The sequence below is a fragment of the Canis lupus genome, chromosome 23 (assembly GCF_003254725.2).
Source record: "Canis lupus dingo isolate Sandy chromosome 23, ASM325472v2, whole genome shotgun sequence".
NCBI classification, from domain to species: domain Eukaryota; kingdom Metazoa; phylum Chordata; class Mammalia; order Carnivora; family Canidae; genus Canis; species Canis lupus.
Genome location: NC_064265.1, coordinates 26828259 through 26853823, shown reverse-complemented (window position 1 = coordinate 26853823; position 25565 = coordinate 26828259). Strand labels below are relative to the sequence as shown.

The 25565-nt window shown below is 36.8% G+C and overlaps 1 protein-coding gene across 7 annotated transcripts in view; it reads right to left on the bottom strand.

Annotated features, from left to right (window-relative positions):
• ANKRD28 (ankyrin repeat domain 28) overlaps positions 1–25565 on the bottom strand; it is a 189396-nt gene that overhangs the window by 162055 nt on the left and 1776 nt on the right. The window contains exons 2-3 of one of the 7 annotated variants that reach the window (XM_049099578.1): positions 21751–21804; positions 21241–21367 (exon numbers count right to left, since the gene is read on the bottom strand). The exons of 3 other annotated variants lie outside the window; for them this stretch is intronic. In XM_049099578.1, coding sequence (XP_048955535.1) covers positions 21241–21287 — 47 coding nt within the window. In that variant the 5' untranslated portion in view covers positions 21288–21367; positions 21751–21804. Of the gene's footprint in view, positions 1–16385; positions 16494–21240; positions 21368–21750; positions 21805–25565 lie in introns of those variants that run through there. 3 more of the 7 variants (XM_049099579.1, XM_049099580.1, XM_025449105.3) reach the window with 3 other exon arrangements.

The window sequence follows — 25565 nt, the reverse complement described above, 5'->3', positions numbered from 1 at the left end:
CCAGATATAATTCTCTACACGTTCAATCTAGAAATAATACTTTAGCCATAAGTAGTCAAAATTTAACCACTATAAATACTATGTATTTTATACATTAAAAAATATACTCAGATCAAAATAAAAAGCCAGAACTTTCCACTGAGCCCAAGGAATTTAAATCTTCTAGCCTCTGGTCGCCTAATCCTACAAGAGACACAAATTTAGGTTCAACGATATCTGTGGGATGAATCTCAGGAAGCCATGTTTTCAAAAAATTTTGGTCTCTGGACCCCTTTACACTTTTAAATTGTTGAGGACCCGGAAGAGTTTTGTTCGTGATGGTTATTTATGTTGATGTCTACTATACTCAAAATTAAAACTGAGAAATTGTTTACATCTTATTTTAATTCACTTAATATATTACATATCAATATAAAAAGCTTTATGAAAAAGTTTTTTTTTCTAAGATTTATTTATTTATTCATGAGAGACACACAGAGAGAGAGAAAGAGAGAGAGAGAGAGAGAGAGAGGCAGAGACACAGGCAGAGAGAGAAGCAGGCTCCACAAAGGGAGCCCGACGTGGGACTTGATCCCGGGACTCCAGGATCACACCCTAGGCTGAAGGCGGTGCTAAACCGCTGAGCCACACGGGCTGCCCTGAAAACAAGTTTTAAAAATCAGTGGGAGGAGTGGCACTGTTTTACATTTTTACAAATCACTTTAATGACTAACTTAATAGAAAATAGCTGGAGTCTCATAGCTGCTTCTGCATTCAATCTGCTATGATAAATTATACTGATCCACGCATATGAAAAAATCTGCACGCATAACTATGTTTCTCATAAACAGAAAATAGTAGCATATTTTAAAAGCCTTTTCAGATAATTGTGGATATCTTCCTTCAATACTACATCAAAACTTGTCAAGTGGTATCTCTCAAAGACTAGTTGCAATGTGGAATACAAAACTATCAATAAACTTTTCATACTTTTTCACACAGAAATCTATGCACTTTGAATGTATCACTTATCCATGAGTGTTTTTATAACACTGTGAATCAGTCCTTAAGAAAATACTGGTTCGTGTAGTTATTCAGGTCTTCCAACACATTTCAACATATACAATATCAAAAAAGTCCACACTTAACTAATATCACTACCAATATTGTCACAAGTCTTGTAAGCACTGTGATGCTGCTAAACTCAAGGTAAACAACACAGATTTTCTCAAATTCTGATTTCCTTCTGGATATTTCAATTTTTATAATTAGTAACAAATATTGACAGCTGCTTTCCTCAAAATGACAAGTTATTTTGTTCCTTTTCAAGAAAATATTTGCCAAATATCCAAGTCTGAAAAACCATAGTTTATCAGTTGCTCTTTCAAGTAAAAAGTCTTTCATTGAAAAAAAATAAAAATAAAAAGCCTAGTTCAGCTGGCAACTTCCTCACGAAATGCTTTTCCTGTGCAGTACATACTCACTTTATCATACAAATGCTCATGATTCAAATTCATAATAAAATTTATACTTAAAAACATTCTTAAGGGAAATGGGAATTTTTTTTTTTTTTACTGCATGTGCAACCCAGTTAAGGATACAGACTGCTAGCCAGTCCGCTGCCACTGCTGAGATTCCTAAAAAGGTATCAGTTTTACTCATTACTTTTTTTTTTTTACTCATTACTTTTGTACCATTAGTGCAAATATTAACAAAATAAAGGGGCATATAATATTTTACTGTTATTTTGAGAATAGCTTTGATCTCACAGACTCTCAAGGGCTCACAAAGCACACTTGGAGAACCACTGATTTATTTGTACCAAAAGGTCTCTAAGATACAAGATTTGGGTATAAACTATTGATCAATAACAGAACATCCTAAACTAGCCTATAAGAATCACTCAGATAATGGTTTCCAAGAAAGAAAAAAACAGCAGGCCCAATATGTACAGTCAAGGCTTAACCTTGCAAAGAAAGATTTGGCCTTTCTCCAACTTCTAGAAGGTAACCTTTAAGTCTTTGAAATGTTCTGCTTGGCAAAAATGTCTCTATTTACCTGGGGACCTTCGGCCACATAGATTAATAATGTGATTTATTGTGAAGGCTTTAGGCCATGCAGTATCAGCTTGTCCTCTTAAAGGACTGGAGACTATGTGACTGACCCCCAATAAAAGCCCTGGGCCACAAGGCTCAGATGGGATGGCAGTACTCCTAATTGGCAATACTCCACACAGGTTGTCATACACTCTTCTGGGAAAAATAAACACTGTCCGCTTAACTTCCCTGGGAGAGAACAACCGCAAGTTTTTATCTGGAACTCTTCTGGATTCTGCTCTACAGACCTCTTCCCATTCCTGGTTTTAACCTGTATCCTTTCACTGTAATAAACCATTACCATGAATATAAGAGGCTCTGCTGAGTTCTATGAGTCTTTCTTTTTTAAAAAATATTTTATTTATTTATTCATGAGCAACACAGAGAGAGAGGCAGAGACACAGGCAGAGGGAGAAGCAGGCTCCATGCAGGGAGCCCGACGTGGGATTCGATCCCAGGTCTCCAGGATCATGCCCCGGGCTGCAGGCGGTGCCAAACCGCTGCGCCACCGGGGCTGCCCTCTATGAGTCTTTCTAGAAAATTACAGAATCTAAGAGTGGTCTTAGGGACCTCTCAAACTAGGTTAGTTACAATCAAACTCCTAAGTATATAGAAGCCAATTCCACACCTATAAATTTCTCTACACAAGACTTTCAGTTTTGTCCAGAGCCAAAACCTGGTATGCACATGTGGGTGTATACACATGCAGGCTCCATGGATCCCTAACTGCCAAACTCCAAGTTAACTACCAATGCTTTCTCCAAAGAGCCTGTTAAGTGAATGGCTTCTCAAACTCTGCAATACTGACATTTCAGAATAGATGATTCTTTGTTGGGAGGTAGATGTCCTGTTCATTGTAGGACACTTGGCAGTACTCTGGCCTCTATCCAGTAGATGCCATGAGTATCCTTTCCTCTCCCCTATTATAACAACCAAAAATGTCTCCAATCATTGTAATATCCCCACCCTGCCACTGAGAATCACTGTTTTAGAGAAAAATCACCTAGGAAACCAGTCCTTGCCTTTCCCCTCCATTTTTGTACTATCTTCTCACCTCTCCTAAATTACTTGATGATGGAAAGCAACTGTCCATTCTGAGTCTTACCTACAAACAATACTTGGAAAATAATACTGAACTAAATTCTTCCTTCTAGGGGAACTCAACCACAGGTTTCTGATTTTAAGAGTGAAGGAAGCCTCTAACAATGATCTTTCAGTCAAGATACATATGTACCTTACACACATGACTGCACCCAGAGAAGGAAGACATGCTAGTATTTCTCAACTTTGGGACGTTCTCTTTCAAAATACAGGTACCAGCATCCCATTTCCAATACACCTAATTAGAATCCAGCAATTATCTGAACGCCCACCACATGTAAGCATGATTACAGGTGATGGGGATACCACAGTAAATGAGACATGATTCTTACCCTTCTTTGAGCTCATATTCCAGTAGAGAGAGACAGACCATAAATGTAGACAAATAGAATTACTTCAGAAAGTGCTATAGGGAAATCAAACTGTATAACGGGACCAATTTCCTGTATTCTCACCAGTATTAGTAGAGATATTACCAAAGTACTGAATGTGCTAGGTAAACATGGTTGTTTTTCCATGCTAGTATTTAGAAAGCTTAACATAATATGCCTAAATTCCTTGTTATGTGATTGGTGCCGGGCATTGCTGTGGCCCTTACTCTTTGGGAAATTTTAAGCTCAAGACAAGTTTCCTCACAGCTTCAATTCTAACTTCCATCAGTTAAGTGAAAACACTATGTTAAACCCTTGAAAATTGAAGAGTTTAATGGTTTTATGAATAAGGAAAAAGATGAGTTCCTGCATTCATAAAACCAACTGCAGGCACTTACTGAGAGTAGTCGAGGAACAAGGTCATTTACCACAGAAATTACTCAAAGGTAAAAACACTGACAAGTTGACAATGACAAGGACAGTTTACAATAGAATCTGACAAGACTGGAGATGGACATATTTTTCCTTTTATTTCATACTTCTGGAAAGAGCTGGTAGCAAAAACCTAGAATAAATAAGTTTTCTGCTCTTTAGTTTTTCCTAACAAGTATAAAATAAAACCATATATATTGAGGTTGTGTGTGTGTATCCTTCCTATGTTAAAAAAAAGTTCCAAATAAGAAAAAGATCAAACACTTCTCTGTCATATGAAAACTAGTAAGAAGTTGGCCTACGTACACCCAGCCTTTAAGAATAAAAAGAGGAAAAAAAAAAAAAAAAAAGGTTACATGGGGCCAGATGTTTGTATGTTTCAATATACACTCCATTCCATATACACAAGTGGTAAGCAATCTGTTCATCCTGCAACAGTGGTTCTCAAACTGTTTCACAAACTTCATAGGCCACTGGCATGGTTTCCACTCTACAAACTATATATCACTCTGTCACAAATCCATAAATATTTTATGCCTGCAAGGAAGTAACTATTCGAATATAAACAGTGTTTAATTGCTCAAAAGAACGAAGAAGGAATGCCAGAGGAAAAGGCAGATTTACCTTCCTCTTAGAGCCTGGAGTATGTCAGTGCTATCTCTAACAAGCATTCAGAGTCCAGTCTTTGCAAAGTCCTTTCCTCAAGGCTCAAATTTGATAACAGAACTCTATAAAATCTTCCAGTGGTTGCTCCCCACAGCTATAAAGTTCAAATACCATGGCTAAGAACACAAAATACTCTAGGAATTGGCCCTGACAAACTACCCACCCCAGCCCTATTTCCTGCCAACCCTCAATCCTCACTCAACTAATAACAATGTGTAAGAATCATAAGGCATGTGAATTCCCAATTGAAAAGATGGGAGAGGGCTCACTAATCCTAACATGTATTCTTTGAAAGATACAGGTGTAAGCCAAATACTAAAGGAAGTTATTCAGGATGAAAAGAAGCAATAAGAGTAACTGGAATTTATATGAAAAAATAATACTGGCAAAGATAATTATAACAGAAAAATGCCAATAAAGAGATTTTTTTTGCACTTCTCTTGATTTAAAAGTAATTGCATAAAACACTTATAAAATTGTATTGTTAGGCTTGTAACAAAAAGACATAATATAAACGACAATAATAGCACAAAAAAGGAAAGAGGGAATGAAATTACACTGGAGGAAGGAAATGATGACACCAGAAGGTAACTCAAATCCACAAGAAGAATCAGGGATTGGAAATGATAAACACATTGGGTTTATACAAAAGACTGTTTTCTCCTTTCTTCTTTTCTTTAAAAGACATACATTGTTGGGGTGCCTGGGTGGCTCAGTCAGTTAAGCATCCAACTCTTGATTTCAGCTCAGGTCATGATCTCAGGGTTGTGGGACTGAACTCAATGTTGGCTCCTTGCTGGGCATGGAGCCTGCATAACATTCTCTCTCTCCCTTTCCCCCTGCCTCGGCCCCTCCCTCCTCAACCCTCACCTCACACTTGCACCTCTCCCTCTCTCAAAAAAAATAAAAATAAAAATAAAAAGACACGCATTGCTTAAGCAATGTAAAGCGGTTTGTTTAAAGCAATAATTAAAATACTATACTGTTGGGTTTATTACATAAATGAATATACATAAAAATAATAGCACAAAGGAGAGAGAAAGAAATGGAGCTCTACTGGAGCATTATTAGTATTAATCTGGACTAGACCATGATAAATTCTGATGGATAATGTAATCCCTAGAGCAAACACAAAGCATAATTTTAAAAAGTTGAAGATTTTAAATGGTAAAAAGAAAATACAAAAGGTAAAAAAAGAACAGAGGAACAAAAAAAGACATGAGATGTACAAAAACCAAAAAGCAAATGGGAGATGCAAACTTAACCATTTCAAAAATAGTATCAAACAGGAAAAGATTAAAGAGTCCATCAAAGAGACCTATTTGTTGGACTGGATAAAAAAGCATACCCAACTATGTGCTATCTACAAGAGACACTTTAAATTCAAAGGCACAAACTGGTTGAAACGATGGAAAAAGATATAACATGTAAACAATAACATCAGAGAACTGAAGTAGTTTTATAAATATCTGACAAAATAGACTTTAAGTAAAAAAAAAAAATTACTCAAGACAAAGAGGGTATTAAAAACATCAATTCAACAGGAAGATATAATGAATAAAAACATACCTAACAAAACCACCCAAAATAAGGGAAGCAATAAATGAAAGAAATGAAGGGAAAAACAGGCAATTATATATTAATAAGAAACTTCAACATGCCACCCTCAATAATGGATAGAACAAAGTAAACAGGAAATCAGTCACAATACTGAATTTAAACATTACCCAACTTGATCTCACTGACACATGTAGAAGATTCTACCCAGCAACAGCAAAATTCACATTTTCTCAAATATGCATGGAATATTCTCTACAATACAACATATGCTAGGCCATAAAACAAATCTTAAAAGAACTGAAATGAAAATTAAAACCACAATGAGATATCATCTCATAACAGTCAGAATGGCTAGTATCAAAAAGACAAGAAACAGCAAGTATTGTCAAGGATGTGGGAAAAAAGTGAACCCTCATGCACTACCAGTAGAAATGTAAATTGGTACAGCCACTGTGGAAAAGAGGATGGAGATTCCTCAAAAATTAAAATAGAAATACCATAGGATTCCATTACTCCAAAAATGAAATATTAATCTGAAAAGAAATATGCACCCCTGTGTTTACTGCTGCTTTATAATAGCCAAGATATGGAAGTAACCTAAGTGTCTACTGATAGAAGAATGGATAAAGATATAATGTATACATAAAATGGAATATTACTCAGCCGTAAAGGAATGAGATCTTGTCATTTCCAACAACACAGACCAGACCTAGAGTGTGTTAACTAAGTCAAATAAATCAGAGAAAGCTATAATTTCATTGTATGTGGAATCTCAAACAAAAAAACAGAAATATTCATGAATATAGAGAACTGGTGGATGCCAAAGGTGAAGGGAATGGGGGGGATGGGCAAAATTGGCAAAGAGGATTAAGAGCTACCAACTTCTAGTTATAAAAGAAGTCACAAAGATGAGAAAAATACAGTACAGGGAATATAGTCAGTAACACTGGAATAATGTTGTATGGTGACAGATGGGTGGCCACACCGCACATGGTAAGCCTGGAGTTATGTATAGAACTCTTAAGTCACAATGCTGTGTATCTGAAACTAATAAAACACTATATGTCAACTATGCTTCAATAATAAAATTTTTTTAAATAAAAGTATATATCTTACTCATTCTGGTACGGATAATAATTCAAAAAACAATGCTGAATTTCTTAAGCTAAATTGTTATAAAAATGCAGGGAAGGGGTGCATGGGTAGCTCAGTCAGTTAAGCACCTGACTTTGGCTCAGGTTATGATCACTGGACCTGGGATCCCATATCAGGCTCTATGCCCAACAGGGAGTTTGCCTCTCCCTCTCCCTCTGCCCTTCCTCCTGCTCATGTTCTCTCTCTCTTTCTCTCTCTCATATGAATAAGTAGAATCTTTTTTAAAAAATGCTCCTGGGTGGCTCAGTTGTTAAGCATCTGCCTTGGGCTCAGGTCACGATCCTGGAGTCCCAGGATGGAGCTCTGTATCAGGTACCCTGCTCAACCGGGAGTCTGCTTCTCCCTCTCTTTCTGACTTCCCCCTGCTCTGCTCTCGCAGGTTCTCTTTCTCTCAAATGCATTAAAAAAAAATGTTTTTAATGTGGAGAAAAAAAGAAAAATGAAATGACAGATATGATACAAAGAATACAAGAAATGTTCCTCAATAACAATGGAATTAAATTTTTTAAAAATTGGGAAATCCACAAATGTCTGGTTATTAAAGACACTTCTAAATAACCTATAGGTCAAAGACAAAGTATCAAGAGAACTTAGAATATATTCTAAACTGAATGAAAACAAAAATAAAATACATCAAAACTTAGAGGATAGCTAACACAGTGCTTAAAGGGAAATTTATGGTTGCATGCAGCAATATAAGAAAGACCTTGAGTAAGCTTCTATCTTAAGAAGTTAAAAAAAGGAACACTAAACCCAAAGCAAGCAGAAGGAAATAAGTTATAAATATTAGAGGGGAATCAATACCATTAAAAAAAGAAAAATAGGGAAAAATCAAAACTAAAACTTGGTTCTTTGAAAAGACCAACAAAATGGTCTTTGAGGGAAAAAAAGAATGAAGACAAATTTCCAAAATTGGAAATGAAAAGGGGTACATCACTATCAACCTCAGAGAAATTAAAAGTTTTATAAAGGAATACTGTGAACATCTTTATGCCAACAAATCAGATTAAATGAACAAATTCCTTAAAAGACACAATTACTAAAACTCAAAAGAAAATTAAAAATTTGAATAGACCTATAACAAGTGAAAACACTGAATTAGCAATTTAAAAGCTTACCACAAAGAAAAGTCCTTGCCTACATAGCTTCACAGCTCAATTCTATCAAATATTTAAAGAAGAAACAATACTAATCCTTCACACTCTTCTAAAAAATAGAGAACACTTCTTAATTCATTTTATGAAGCCAACATTATCCTCATTATCAACGAATAAAGATATAAAAACTCTCAACAAAATATTAGCAAGCCAAATCCAGCAATATGCAATAGGGATTATACAGTTTGACTCTTCTTAAAACATTAAACATAAACTTTACAATATGACCCACAATTCCACTTCTATAAATCTTCCCCAAAAATGGAAACATATGTCTATACAAAGATTTACATATGAATATTCATTGCAACTTTATTCATAATAGCCAGAAATTGAAAACAATTCAAATTTCTAACTGGTAATTGGATAAACAAAATATTGTAGTATAGCCATACAATGAATTACTACTGAGCAATAAAGAATATACATGCTACAACATGGATGAACCTCAAAATGAAAGATGCCAGACAAAATGATCATACAATTCTGTTTACATAAAAGGTCTAAAAGCCACATCATGGAAACAGACTATTATCACCTGGAGCAAATGAGAAGTGACTGCAAAATGGGCATGAGGTATTGAGATATTGTGATTTTTAATAAGAAATATATATTTGGGGACACCTGGGTGACTCATGGTTGAGTGTCTGCCTTCAGCTCGGGGCATGATCCCAGAGTCTCAGCACCGAGACCGGCAAGGGGCTCCCTGCATGGAGCCTGCTTCTCCCTCTGACTATGTCTCTGCCTCTCTCTCTCTCTCTCTCTGTGTGTCTTTCATGAATAAATAAAAAAAACATTTAAAATATATATATATATATATATATTTCATCTTCATTCTCCTTTTCTGGCACAGAGCTCCTAAAATCCTTAGAACTTCTTAGGAACTGAGCCATTAAGTGTCTTTTGTTAAGTTAATGAGCTAACTTTTGGGACCCCACCCCCCACCCAAAGTTAACCATCCAAGGTGATTAGACAGTTGTAACGTTCAGTCCCACCCCCATCCCCACCCCTACTCTTGACTTCAGGGTCTGGAAATTGAGTTCAACCACCAATGACCAATGATTTAATCAGTTGTGCCCATGTAATGAAACCTCCACAGAAACCCAAAAGAATGGGGTTCAGAAAGCTTCTATGTTGGTAAAGACAGGAAGATTTGGGGAAAGTGGCACACCCTGAGACATGAAGGCTCCATACCCTGCCCTATGCATCTCGTCCATCTGGCTGTTCCCTAGTTACATCCTTTTGTACTAAACTAGTAATATAGTTAATAAAATGTTTGAGTTCTGTGAGCCATTCTAGCAAATTATTTGGGAACTTCTGATTTACAGCCAGTCAGAAGCACCTGGACTTGCAACTAGCATCTACAGAGAAGGGGGGGAGGGGGCATTCTCATAGGACTAAGCCCTTAACCTATGGTCAACATGTCATAATTGAATTGAATTGTAGGATACCCATCTGGTGTAGAAGTGTGATGAGTATGGTAGTAATGTGACAATAAGAGAGCAACACATAGGAGGAGAACTGAGGTTTTCCAAAATAGGTATCTTTTTAGGTGACAAATCTTCTAAAACCGGAGGGTGGTGCTGCTGGGAGCCAAACCCTTTAAATTTACTAAAATAATTGAAGTGTGCTCTTAAAACAGATAAATTTTATGGTATGTAAATTATACCTTAATAAACCATTAAAGAAAAGAAGGCACCACTGCTCTAATCAAGTACTAGCTCCCTGAATCCAAGTTGAAAGGTTGATCAACTATACAGGATCCTTACTGTAGACAAAGCAATGGAAAGTGACTGAATTATAGGGCAGCCCTGGTGGCTCAGCGGGCTTAGCGCCGCCTCCAGCCCAGGGCGTGATCCCAGAGATCTGGGATCGAGTCCCACGTCGGGCTCCCTGCATGGAGCCTGCTTCTCCCTCTGCCTGTGTCTCTGCCTCTCTCTCTCTCTGTGTGTCTCTATAAATAAATAAATAAAATGTTTAAAAAAAAATGACTGAATTATAGCTGGAGAGAACTGAACTGGATAAAAAGAAAGATCTTCTGACAGGATGGACACAGGAATGTAAGCTTTTTGTGCTGCTCGTTCACGTACAGTGATGTGGGCCTCTCCTGTCGGCTCCTCTAAGGTAGCATCACCAACTGACTTTAGTTTTCTGACCTCCTGCTCCCAGAAGGGTTATGTGCTGTTAAACACCAGTGGTCAGGCACATAGTGAGAGTGGAACTTGCTCACACTTGGGTCATCAGGGTCATGCTGTAAAAACATGTAGACGTATACTCATTTCTGACAAATGTTTCTGCATGTGCAGTGATTTATGAGAATCTAATCATGTTTACAAACACAAGGGCAGGACACTTTGTCTGGCGCCCCCTCCTGTCACTCACTGTACACTGTCCTTTGTAGACAGTCTCCCGTCTCCCACCCGCCTGCCACCCCCCCACCCCCCGCCCCAGGAAGAGACTCTTTCTATGAGTGTAGATGCATAGGTTTACTTTCTGTGGAGTAGCATAGCGTGGCTAATTTCATCTAAGAGTTTAAAATAAAAACATTTGCAGGAATTAAAAAATATATATTTTAGAATATTTAGCATATTTTAGAATCAATTTAGTTCAGAGAGAAGACTACCTGAAGGGTGAATCAGATTTCTGTCTCCAGGAATAATAATAAAAGGATACTTTTTTTTAATATTACATATGCTTAGCCTTAACATAACACAACAAAAAAGAAAATGTTTTTTCTATTCTAATGAAAAAATTTCAACTCAAATGAACTTGATTTACTACTTTACACTAAAGTAAGCAATATTTTAAAAGTTATATTGTAATACATGCATACCCAAACCGAAATCAGCCTTGTTAAGGTTGAGTCCTACAGGGGGTGTTGCTTACCTGGTTTTGCCCACTCTGAGTATTAGAATCTTGATTAATAAGTAGTGTCCATCCAGACACCAATATATAACAATGTGTGAGAGCAGGAATAGAAAAGCAAAAATATGAGAAAATAAAAATAAGAAATACATCTAAATCTCAGATGAAACTATGATTAGGATTACAGCAGAAAATGCTCTAAGAAAATATATATTCTTTCTCGGGCAGCCCCGGTGGCTCAGCGGTTTAGTGCTGCCTTCAGCCCAGGGCGTGATCCTGGAGACCTGGGATCAAGTCCGCGTCGGGCTCCCTGCATGGAGCCTGTTTCTCCCTCTGCCTGTATCTGTCTCTCATGAGTAAATAAATAAAATCTTTAAAAATATACATATATATATTTTATATATATATTCATATATATATGAATATATATCTTCATTTCTCTCAATCAAAATAAAATAAGATCAAGGAAAAAAGCAAAGTATAGAAATAAATTATCTGCAATAAGGAAGGAGATCAATAAGAAAGCTTAATGGGTAGGTAGACTTCTCTTTTTCAGTCAATTAGGAGATACAACTACCTGTTAAAATAGAGAAGGCAGAAATTAAAGATTAATAGATACAGAAGAGGAATGATAAGGATTAAGTAGCCTTGAGGGTGCAAGTGAAGTTAGACATCAAAAAACTGAAGTATATTCAACTTGGTTTCATTACTTCCTTCACCAATTTCCAGTGGTCCCAGAGCTGAAACAGGAGAATAAATATTGTAGAAGTAATCTATAGGTTGACTGAGAAAGTCAAGGGAATATAGGAGTTTAAACTGTTTGAGTGAGTGATCATTTATTGAACAGCTACTACATAATAGGCACTTTATCAACATTCTCACAATTCAATGAAGATAGCTCTATGCCCATTTTATTTTATTCAGAAAGTGGAAATAACCCAATATAGCAATAAAAAGAAATGAAGTTCTGATACCTACTACAGAATAAATGAACCTCTGAAGAAGCCCTGTAAGTCAAAGAAGCCAGTCATAAGAGATTACATATTTTATGATTCCATTTATATGAAGTGTCCACAATAAGCAAATGCAGATTAGTGGTTGCCTAAGGCTAAGGGAAAGGCAGGCTGGGGGAGTTGGATTTAGGAGGAATGAGGTGACTGTTGGATATGGGACTTCTTTCTCAGTGACAAAAATGTTAAAAAAAAAAATTAGACTGTAGTGATGGCTGCGTAACTCTGAATTTACTTTAAAAAAAGAAACTCCTTTGTTTATTTTAAATGGGTATATTTTGTGCTATGTTAATTATATCTTTAAAAAGATGTTAAAACCAACCAACCAACCTCAGGCTCAGATTTAGTTTCTTTGTCCAAGATCACACAGTAAAACAGTGGTAGATTTAGTAGCTGCCGAGATCTCTCAAGCCAGTCATTTTCAGTACAATAATAGCTATCATTTAACTAGGGCTAACTATGTATCAGAGGTTTTATACACTCATTTAATTCATCAAATCTGTGAGATAGACACTATTATTTCCCTTTATGAGAAAACTCAAACTTAAGTGAAGTAACTGGCCCAAAGTCACAAAGGTGATCAATCAATGAGCCACAATTACAAGCACATACTTGGGAGGCCTGGGTGGCTCAGTGGTTGAGCTTCTGCCTTTGGCTCAGGGCATGATCCCTGGGTCCAAGGGATCAAGTTCCACATCAGGCTCCCCACAGGGAGCCTGCTTCTCCCTCTGCCTATGTCTCTGCTTCTCTGTGTCTCCCATGAATACATAAATAAAATATAAACACATGCTCTACCATTTCAGACATTCAATTAAGATTATCGTAACTGTTTGCCATATTCATATATGGTGATATCCACTCTTATTTACTTAAGATTTTTCTTTGAGTCATTTGCTTCTTTGCCTGACAAAACTGCAGAAAAGTCTGGAGCTATAAGCTTAAAGGGTAGTGTCAGGGCTAAAGATAAGAGTAGAGAGCAGAGAGGAAAGGATATAAGACTGACATGAGAGCGCTAAGGGAAGGACTTGCAGGGGAAAGTTCCCACTAAAAAAACCAGGCTTGCTGAGGAGAAAAAGGGTCCAGTCTGAGAAGCGTGTGAGAGTGGGAAAATGGACAAGTAGCAAAAGGCAGAAGATTGAGAAGAAGGGGAAGAGATTGTGTAAGACAGGAGCAGAGGCTCAAGAGGTTGGATCAAAGCACTAAAAGAAAGCAGATAGCTAGGTGGAAAAGCAGAAATGAAAGCTTAAATACCGAGTTCTACTCAGGATCTGGACTGGAGGCAAGGAAGTATCAGTCAACATCTAGTGATAGGTCACCCACAAAAAATATCTCAAGAAAAACACCAGTAGTAAAAGTTGTCCCGTGCTTCACAAAATACCACCCTAACCAGTAATGCTCAAATCGGAAGGTCAAGGCTTCTCAAGAGGCCAGTTTGTGGCCAAATTGGACCTAGCAGACTACGTAAAGTTGGTTCCAATACAGCAAAGCTCAGGTTCACTGTGGGTGAGAAAGCGGGAGAACTAGCAATGAAAGAAGCTGTGGTCAGAGAAAAATTTCATGTTCAAAACTGTAGCTCCGGGCAGCCCGGGTGGCTCAGCGGTTTAGTGCCACCTTCGACCCAGGGGGTGATCCTGGAGACCCAAGATCAAGTCCCACGTCAGGCTCCCTGCATGGAGCCTGCTTCTCCCTCTGCCTGTCTCTGCCTCTCTCTCTCTCTCTCTCATAAATAAATCAATAAAATCTTTAAAAATAAAAAATAAACTGTAGCTCCAAGATGCTGAAGAAACTACAAGGTGAGTAGGTAAAAGTTCATGTGATTTCATAATAGAATCTTATAGTCCAAGAGAAGTCTTAGAAGCTAGAAATTGCTATATAAGGAAAAGAAAATACAAACAAGGCAATTAGTGACATTTCAAAAGCATTAATTCCATAGCCAAAACATAAGAGCTTCTAAAACCAATATTGCACCAAGACATCCAAAATAATCCGTGTTACTGACCATCTATAATAGTTAAGCAGTTATCTAAACTTAAGTGAAGGTGTTATGTAGAAATTCAGCTTTATAGTAAAAGAAGAATAACTTGTTTTACTAATAGACTATATTTAAAACAATTTATTGTCTTTCATTAAAATAGAGAAGTTGTTCATTGTTAAATGAGTTGGATTAACATATACAAAATCTTCCAAAACCTTTCTATAGTACATCTATACTGTATTTCATTTACACTTCTTAACTAGTTTATAAAATGGGAAATATTCCAACCAGGTTCCTTCTCACTGTCCCTGCTATGGTGTCAAATGAGAAGGTCTGAAAGGTTACAGCCCCTTGACCTCATCTATTCAAGTCTCTCTCTTCTTTTAAGATTTTATTTATTTATTCATAAGAGACACAGAGAGAGGCAGAGACATAGACAGAGGAAGAAGCAGGCTCCTCGCAGGGAGCCCGATGCTGGACTCGATCCCCTGGATCCCCAGACTGGGATCACACCCTGAGCTGAAGGCAGATGCTCAACAGCTGACCCACCCAGGCATCCCTAAAGTCTCTTGATTCCAGATATGTTCTCTATACAAATCATTCAAGCCCTCAAAGACACGCTAGTTTCTAACCACCTGCCTATATCCTGGATTAGGCTACTTACTGGATCTACCTGACAAACACTACACTTGCTAATCTGACCTATTCACCTGGTTTCAACTCCACTGCTCACTCCTGATGCTGCAGTTTGCTTTTACATCCCTTGAAAGTCAGCTGTTTTCAACCATCAAATTCAACTCCTTTCCTTCAGGATGTGGTTATCGCTTGCCTAGCTGTCTTTAGTTCTCCTAGGGACACTCTCCTCACTCTTGGCAAGACCCAATGTGACACTCTGGAACTACACACTGACCAGCCTGTAAGCTTTTAAAAAGTGGAGGAGGAAAAAAAAAAAAAAGTGGAGGAAGCCTCTCACCATTCAGAGAACTAGTCAATATAGAAGACTATTGTTTACCTATTAACACATACACACACACACACACACACACACACACAGTCTTTCAAAGTCCTGTTTGAATTATCTGACTTTTTCCTAATTTACACTAGTAAGAATACAATACTAATAGTAGGCAGGTCCATTCTGCCTTTCACCATTTCTAATCAGAAAATTCCCTCGAAAGGAAAAAAAGAGAACATGTAATACTTATTTAAAAACAAAACAAACAACAAAAGACTTTAATGAAAGTAAATGTTTAACAATATAATCTGCATTAGGACTAAGATCTGCAAATTCTTCTAAATAAAGCATTCTATTCTTTCTTGGTAGTAGAGATTAAGAAAAAATATACACTCAAACAAAATACCCACATGTACACAAATCTACAAGAAATGCACTTGTACTTTTTGCTCCTCTAAAAATATTTTATAGAGACTATATATGGCTCTTATACATCGAGGAGGAAAGAAAACAAAATTATAAAAGGAACATGGGTAAATAAAATCCCATTAAAATAAACTTCAAAAAAAAATAAAATAAAAAAAATTTCAAGGACCCCCCCCCCCAATTCCACCATTGGGTTCAATCAGCCATTTCTCCCTTGATGCTCTCAAAGCACACATAAGATAACTGCCCTTATCTAATTCCATCTTATCCCACACTAGAAGACAGTGATCATGTTTTATACACAGGTATACCCCTAGTATTGAGGACCAGCAGGTAGCAGGCACATAAGTGTTATATAATAAAATAATCAGGATGTTAATTATAATCATTTCCATGAAAATTTTTACAAAGAAAACACATTATTTAGGTATAAGGTCTGGAGGTTAACAGCTGAAGACTAACTTACCATATAAATGAGTTTTAAAATATAAAATAGTAGAAACCACAGGCAATGGATGATCCCAAAACAGAATTTGGACAATAAACTAAGGAGCTATGTGGATTAAAGTAACAATGGATGTTATAATAGATATATCCCAAAGTGTGACATAATAGTTTATTTTTATTTCATGCTTACATGAAGTCCAAAAATCCATGTTAATGATCAGCTGTGGGCATGAAGAGGCTGGAGATGACCCAGGCTGACAGAAGTTCAGCTCTCTTGGACCCATCATTTCCAAAGTTGCTTTGGCAGACAACACCCAGCCAGCAGGAGAGAGGAGAAGAGAGAAGAAAGGATTGTTCAAGGAAGGTTTGTATTTGCCAGGGCTGAAGAAACACTCAACACTTCTGCTTAATTTCCTATAGCCAGATCTCAATCATATGGGCCATCCCCAAATGCAAGAGGGGCTGGAAAATAAGTTAGTTGGGATCCAAGAAAAAAAGTAAACAAGCTTGGTAAAGAGCAAACCACTCTTTACCTTACGAGGTTTTCAAATACAGATTCTGGGACACTACCCCAGGTAATCCTCATTCAGCATATCTAATAGGACCCCAAAATCCTGTATTAAAGCTGGCCAACTGATTTCAATGTATGCCCAACTTAGGAATTATTGGCTTAGAAAATAAAGAAATTGGGGCAAGGAAAAACATTTCCACAGAAAGTTTTTAACAGTGTGCTGGATAAAAAGAAAGCTAAAAGGTGCTGAAAAACTTGAGCCTTTGTGTCTAGAAGAGCACAGTATAGGTAGAACTTGGGAAATTCTTCAGTCTACTGGCCTGTGATAGTAGTCTCCCCATGCTTTTTTCTTAACTCTGGTAGTTTCTCATGCTTCCTTTCCTCCACCCATTCCATATTCTCCATTATATTCTCCTTGGCCAAGAACTTATCTCATTAAATGACCTCATTCACCTCAATTACCATGAAAAACACATTTCTCTAAGCCCCGCCTCTCATTTAACTGCCTCCTGTAATAATTTTTCCAATTAACTGTCCCACTGGGACCTCAATATTTCCAAAACTGAATTCATCTCATTCTCAAGTCAACTCCTCTTCTTGCATGTCCTATCCACCTAGCCCCCCTAGTCAAAATCCTATGAATCACTGACAAATTGGACTCCATAATTAAAAGTTTTGTCCTTCAAAGAATACTAACAAGAAGGTAGGGGGGATCCCTGAGTGCCTCAGCCGGTTTAGGGCCTGCCTTAGCGCCTGCCTTCGGCCCAGCGCGTGATCCTGGAATCCCGGGATAGAGTCCCACATTGGGCTTCCTGCATGGAGCCTGCTTCTCCCCCCACACCCCTCCTCATGAATAAATAAAATCTTAAAAAAAAAAAAAAAAGGTAGAAAGACAACCTACAGAATGGAATACATTTTTTGCAAATCATGTATCTTCTAAGAGACTGGCATTTAAAATATATAAAGCACTACAACCCAATAATGAAAAGACAAAGAGCCCAATTTAAAAAATAGGCAAAGGATCTGATAAAAAGAGGCTGAACACTATTAGTCATTAGGGAAATGCAAATCAAAAGCACAAGGAGATACCACTTTACACACACCAGGATGACAACAATGAAAAAAAAGAGAGTGTTACTGAGGATGTGGAGAAACTGGAACCTTCATGTACCGCCAGTGGGGAAGTAAAATAATAGAGCCACTCTGGAAATAATAGAGCCACTCTGGAAAACTGACTGGCAGTTCCTTATAAGGCTAAATAAAGAGTTTCCATATAACCCAACTAGTCTACTCCTAAGTACCCAAGAGAAATGAAAACTTATGTCCACACAAAAACTTTTACACAAATGTTCATAGCAGCATTATTCAGAGTAGCCAAAAAGTCAAAATAATCCAAATGCCTATAAACTGTTGAATGAACAGATAAAATGTGGTATGATACAATGTAATATTATTCAGCAATAAAAATATTGATACACACTATAGTACAAATGAGCCTTGCAAACATACTGCATAAAACAGGCAAATAAATAGAAACAAAATAAATTAGTAGTTGTTTAGGGCTAGGAATGATGAGGGTTTAGGGGTAAGAGGTTTCTTTTCACCATGATAAATGATCTAAAATTGATTGAGGTGACACTCATACATCTCTATGAATATACTAAAAACCATTGAACTGTATAACTTAAATTGGTCTGTTAATTAGATCACAGCAAAGCTCTTTAAAAAAGAAACAGCTATCAAACTTTTTAATCCAGAAACTTATACAAGAGAAAAGGTTGCCTCTCCAGACTAATTTATACTTCCTATTACAAGATACAAAGTTGGGGGGTGGGGGGTTGGTACCTTAGGTAACAAGAAATAAAGTTAAATGTAGTACTGCATCATAATAACTCTCACTCTAGGCTCTGGAACAAGTATATGTTTCATAAGCAACTGCTTCCTGATTTTCCTTAAGTATTTTAACTGTCCCATGCTGTATGTTTTAATATTATCTGTGGCCTTCAATCCTTAAGAGTAGAAAAGACATACCTTTAAGTCTATAATAAATAAGAAAACCATCACCAATTAAGAATTTGAATTTAAATTTACTAGGCAAAAGTGAACTTTCCACTAAAGTTGTGGGAGTAATTCTATTCAGACTTAGTTTTGCATGCCAATCAGTATACACACAGAAGAATCCTTTTTTAAAAAATCAGTATCACATAAAGAAGGTGGATGAATCACTTAACTAAGAACTGGGACTGGAGAGTAGGAGTAGAAATTAAACTTGAAGTCCTTGAGAACTTTAATCATTATGTACAATGTACTGTTACACTTTAAAACATTACTGGTTTAGTAACTGAATATTTCATTAATTTTTGCTTTGAATGAGAAGTACTGTATAATTCTATGATTATCACTGTGTATGTTTAATGTAAATTATCCACAGAATACATTGTCCAGAACAAAAAGACTTAACCCTAAACTATTCTCTCCAGGCACAAAACTTTCTCCAGGAGTATCTCACTTCAACCCACAGGAGGTGCATTCACTGAATATAAATTTTACATTAGAATGAAAAATAAAAAGGAAATAAGATAAAATGCTGGAAAACCTAATATAAATCAAATCTAACTACTTGAATTATCAATGTTTAATTGTATTCTCATATTTAATTTACCCTACTGCGGGGATCCCTGGGTGGCTCAGCAGTTTAGAGCCTGCCTCCAGCCCAGGGCTGATCCTGGAGTCCCAAGATCAAGTCCCGCGTCAGGCTCCCTGCATGGAGCCTGCTTCTCCCTCTGCCTGTGTCTCTGCCTCTCTCTCCCTTTGTGTCTCTCATGAATAAATAAATAAAATCTTAAAAAATAATAATAATAATTTACCCTACTGGGACTATGCAACAAAAAAAAAAAACTGTCAACTGTCAGTAGATATGACACTCTTAGTTTTACACTTAAGTGAGCCATTAATATAGCTTTGTGGATCCTTTAGAGATGTACTCATTCCCATTCAAACTTCTTAGTACTTAATGTACTTGGCTTGCACTAAAATGTTTTACATATGTTCTGAATTATAGCAGTAGCCACCTAACTGGTCTCAGGTGTTCCTGTTTGTCCTCTGTAATTCACTCTTCTAAAACTATAATGTAGTGGTTATTTAACTTTTAAGTATCATGGACTTGTCAGAGGACCTAGTAGAAATTATGAGGCCTCTTAAGTACACATGTATGCACTTTCCTTCAGAAAGCCCTTCACAGACCCTAGATTAAGAAAGCCCACCTATGACAACTTCCCAGCACCTTCCAATCAAGTCCAAACTTCTAAGCCTTATATTTAAAGTACTTCAAAATGTAGTCACTGTTAATTTTGCTAATCTCCCAACCTTTCCAACTACACACACCAATGAGGTGTGCCCACAGTCTACAGCACAAAGCAAGGGGACTCAATATACAGTAACTGAATATCTGAGCATAAGTGTTTTTCAGGCATTTCATATATATATTTCACATATTCTGTGTCCCTAATTTTAAGGTTTTTCAAGGATCATCTATTTTTCTCCTGAAAAGTCAAATAACACTCTATCCTTACTGGACACTTAATCAAGTGAGAGCTTACTAACTATCCAAAATAGTCAAATTATTGTCACCTATTCAATAGCTACTTGTTGATATACGCTAACCCTGTTCAAAAAAAAAATATATTATTCAACATATCAAGAATCCTTACCCAATGACCCCAGAAGAGAACACAAAGGCAGCTCCTATACAAAAATGACCCAAATGTAAAAACTATCCTCTAGTACTAATGCAAAGTCTAAAACTTCAGTTTTAAAACAAACTCAGAGGGACACTTGGGTGGCTCAGCGGTTGAGCATCTGCCTTTGGCCCAGGCCGTGATCCCAGAGTCCCTGGATCAAGTCCCACATTGGACTCCCTGCATGGAGCCTGCTTCTCCCTCTGCCTGTGTCTCTGCCCCTCTCTCTCTCTCTCTCTCTCTCTCTCTCTCTCATGAGTAAATAAAATCTTTAAAAATAAACAAATAAAAAAACTCAGAAAATAGAGGCAGAAATAGATTATACATTTGCACACTGCAAAAAGCAATGAAACAGCATAAAAGTATAGAAATTTCTTTAAAAGAAACTCTTAAACATGATATAAAGTTTATGACCAACTGATTAATTCATGCTACAGGAATATATGAACCTTAACAATATTACACTAAGTGAAAGAAGTCAGATGTAAAAAGTCACATATTGAATAATTCTATTTATGTGAATATCCAGAATAGGCAATTTCATAGAGACAGAGAATAGATTAGTACTTTCCAGGGGCTGGGTGGGGAGAGGGAAAATGGGGAGTGACTGCTAATTGCTTTTTGAAAGGATAGAAATGTTTTGGAATTACATAGTTATATTACATAGTTATAATGGTTGCACAAGTTTGTGAATATACTAACTACTGAACTACACATTTCTGGAGGTGTTATTTATTGAATTTTTTTAAGACCGAAGTATAGGGGATCCCTGCGTGGCTCAGCGGTTTAGCACCTACCTTTGGTCCAGGGCGAGATCCTGGAGTCCCGGGATCAAGTTCCACATCAGGCTCCCAGCAAGGAGCCTGCTTCTCCCTCTGCCTGTGTCTCTGCCCCTCTCTCTCTATCATAAACAAATAAATAAATCTTTAAAAAAAAAAAAAAAAAAACGAAGTATAGCTGACTATGTTACACTGATTTCAGGTGTACAATACAGCAATTCAACAACTCTATCCATTATGCTACAATTACAAGTGTAGCTACCACCTGTCATCATACACTGTTATTACAATACTCCTGACTATATACCTCATGCTGAAACAAAATCCCTGTGATTTATTCATTCCATAAGTGGAAGTTTGTTCCTCTTCCTTCCTTCATCCCCTTGCCCATCCTCCACTCCCCTCCCTTCAGGCAACCAACAGTTATTTATGGGACTGTTTCAGCTTTTTGGGGTTGGTTGCTTTAGATTCCACATGCAAGTGAAATCATACGGTATCTGTCTTCTGTTGACTTATTTAGCATAATACCTTCTAAGGTACGTCCATGTTGTCAAAAGTGGCAAGATCTTGTCCTTTTCATGGCTGATGAATATTCCAGTGCGTGTGTGTGCGCGCACGAGAGAATGAGAGAGAGAGAGAGAGAGAGAGAGAGAGAGAGAGACACACATCTTTATTCACCTGATAGTTGCTTCAATATCTCAGCTATTGTAAATACTGCTGAAATAAATGGTGCATATTCCCTTTTGAATTAGCATTTTCATTTTCTTTGGGTAAACATTCAGTAGCATTACTGGATTGTATGGTTTTCCTATTTTTAATTTTTTGAAGAACCTATATACTGTTTCTCACAATGGCTGCACCAATTTATATTCCCACCAACAGTACACCAGGGTTCCTTTTTCTCCACATCCTCACCAACACTTATTTCTTTTCTTTTTGATTCTAGCCATTCTGACAGGTGTTAGGTGATATCTCACTGTTTCTTATTGCATTTCCCTGATGATGAGTGATACCGAGCATCTTTTCATGTGTCTGTTAGCCATCTGTATGCCTTATTTGGAAAATGTCTTCTGCCTATCTTTTAATCAGATTATTAACCCCAGCCCCCCGAGTGCTGAGTTGTGTAAATTCTTCACATATTTTAGGTACTAACCCCTTATCAGATCATTTGAAAATATTTTCTCTTACTCAGTAGACTGTCTTTTTTGTTGATGGCTTCCTTCACTGTGCAAAAGCTTTCTATTTTGGGGTAATCCCAATATTTTACTTTTGTTTTTGTTTCCTTTGCTTAAGGAGACATATCTAGAAAAATATACTATGCCTATGTTGTCTTCTAGTTTTACAGTTTCAGGTCTCACATTTACGTCTTTAATCTATTGAGTTTATTTTTGCATATGATGTTAGAGAGTGGTCAAGTTTCACTCTTTTGCATATACTTAATCTAGTTTTTCCAGTACCATTTACTGAACAGATGGTCTTTTCCCCATTGTATATTCTTGCCTCCTTTGTCATTAATTGACCAAATAAACATGTGTTTATTACTGGCCTCTCTATTCTGTTCCATTGATCTATATGTCTACTGTTGTGCCAGTACCATACTGTTTTGATTATTATAGCTCTGTAGTATATTATAGCTCTGTAGTATAATTTGAAATCTGGGATTGTGATACCTCTAGCTTTGCTCTTCTTTCTCAAGTTTGCTTTGGCTTGAATTGTACACTTTAAAAAGATTACTTTTATGGTATGTAAATTATATCTTAATTTTTTTATATCTCAATTTTTTAAAGTTTATGGCCATTTGACTATCTGAAAGAAAAGTGTTCTTTTAAGATAGGAATTTTGGAATGTCTGGGTGGCTCAGTCAGGTAGGCCTCTCTGACTCTTGATTTCGGCTCAGGGTCCTGAGATTGAACCCTTTGTAGAGCTCAGTGGGGAGTCTGCTTGAGACTCTCCCTCTGTGCATCCCCCTAACTCAGACATGAGCATTCTCTATCTCTCTCTCTCAAATAAATATCTTAAAAAAAAAAAAAAGACAAAATAGAAATCTTATTTTGCAGTTTGTTTTCTGAAGCTGAGCTATACTTGTGATTACAAACTGGTCCCCTACCAAACCATTTGTAAAATTATAGCTTTAAGTTTTTATCAATGGTTTAACTCCCAACTTGCCAAATCTCTCAATTTATAGAGAGATTTCTCATAACTATCTGGATCTCTAGCTTCCTAAAAAAAAACCTGGAATTCTAAAAATACTAGGCACACCTGCACAGCAACAATATCCTGGAGCTAAGCAGCAACTAACAAATCTGCTCCTATCTGCCACAATCTCCATTACTCGCTACTGTCTTCTAGATACTAAAGCCAATTGTCAGTTGCCATTCCACTTCCCAGTTGTGAGTTCGTTACTTACACATCCTAAACACTCTTTCTAAACAGTCTTCTCTTTCTTATTAGAGCATACTATGAATCACTGCTGATAAATTAAAATGTAATTATGCAACTGGCCAAAAGTTACAAATTTCCAGCTACGAATAAGTTCCAGGGATCTAATGTACAGCATGCTAACTATAATTAGTAATACTGAATTTTATATATATATATATATACACACACACACACACACTTCAAAGTTGTTAAAAAAAAGTAGATTTTAAATGTTATCTACACACACACACACAAAGTAATTGTGTGAGAGATGGTAGTGTCAACTTCTTTTTTTTAAGTTATTTATTTTAGAAACAGAGAGTGCCTGCATGCAGGTAAGCAGAGGGAGGAGCTGAAGGAGAAGGACAAGCAGACTCTGCACTAAGCACAGAGCCCAATGCAGGGCTCAATCCCACAAACCTGAGATCAAGACCTGAGCCAAAATCAAGAGTCGGACACAAACAAGTAAGTTACCCAGGTGCCCCTGGTAGTGTCAATTAACCTTAGTGTGATTATCATTTTGCATTATATACATGAATCAAATCATCATTATACTTACACCTTATCCTTACATATGTTCTATGTCAATATCTCAATAAAACTAGAAAATAAATAAAATTTTTAAAATTTAAATGTAATCACATATGACATTTTCACTAAATGCAAGGACAAAAGTCTGCACAGTGATACCTACTGAATAAAACCTACACTTGTCAGAGATCCATGCTGTCTAGACACTTTATTGTGGGGGAAAATTTGAGGGAAAAGTTCATGTTTCTAGTCCTACAAATAGAAAACAAATTATTTTCACTTCATTTACAATTAAAAATTATTTTCATCTACTAACAAAAAGTAGTGCCCTAGTCCGAGTCCTTGCCTAAGTGTCCTCAAGTTTACAGATGACATTTCACATTATTACCACTACACTGAGTACTGATATTATATCAAATCAGAGCAGCATCACGATTACACTCCTAACTGCAATTCATGAATGCAAAGGTGCAATTAGATTTATTTCCAATTGAAAACTCAATCCTGTCCTTACCCCCTTATTAAGGTGTTGCCACAAAAAGGGGGAAAGCTGCCTTCCCAGATTACTGGATATGAAAACAAATTGCTTTATTTATTCACTGATTTTATGTTTAAACAACTTAGAACCCACCTGATGCTTATGTGCACAAAGAACGACTCCTACCCATTAGTAGGTTCTACGTATTAGGCTATATTTACAGAGCTAAAAGAAAACAAAATACAATCTGAATATAGCAATAACAGAAAAAAAGTAGCTTGAACTATTTCTTATCCCAATTGTAAAATGAAGATTGAATTAAATACTACATCAAGGACCTTCTAGCTTTAAAATTCTGCATCTTTATCCTTCTCCTCCTTTCCTCCAAATAAAATCACCTTGCTGAAGTCCTTTTTCCGTAGATAGGAAAGATTAAAATAGTATTTGTATTCCATTTCATTTTTACTATCATTTCAAATAGCCAATAAAATATCAACATACAAGACAACTTCTAAACCAGCTAATCCCTCTGAAATAGGCAAACCAAATTCATTTCTCAAAGTCTTCCAAAAGAGAAACCAGACGAGTCAATTAGTAGTTTAGAGGTAAGCTTCAATGTTCTTCCCCCTCTGAGCCACTGCCACTTAACTTGCCCAAGTATCCTTAAGTTTACAGGTGACATTTTATAGATCATCACCACCGGAGTATTAATAGGTACTACATAAAACTGGAGTAGCATCCCAATTGCTTTATAATTGCAATTCCTAAATACACAAATGCAAAGGTGCAATTGGATTTTATGTCCAAGAAAAACATAATCTTGTTTCGGTTTAAACCTGGTGGTGAATAAAATGGGATAGTCTCCAGAAAGTTCACCAAATTCCTAATGCACACTATGATCCAAATTGCAAAA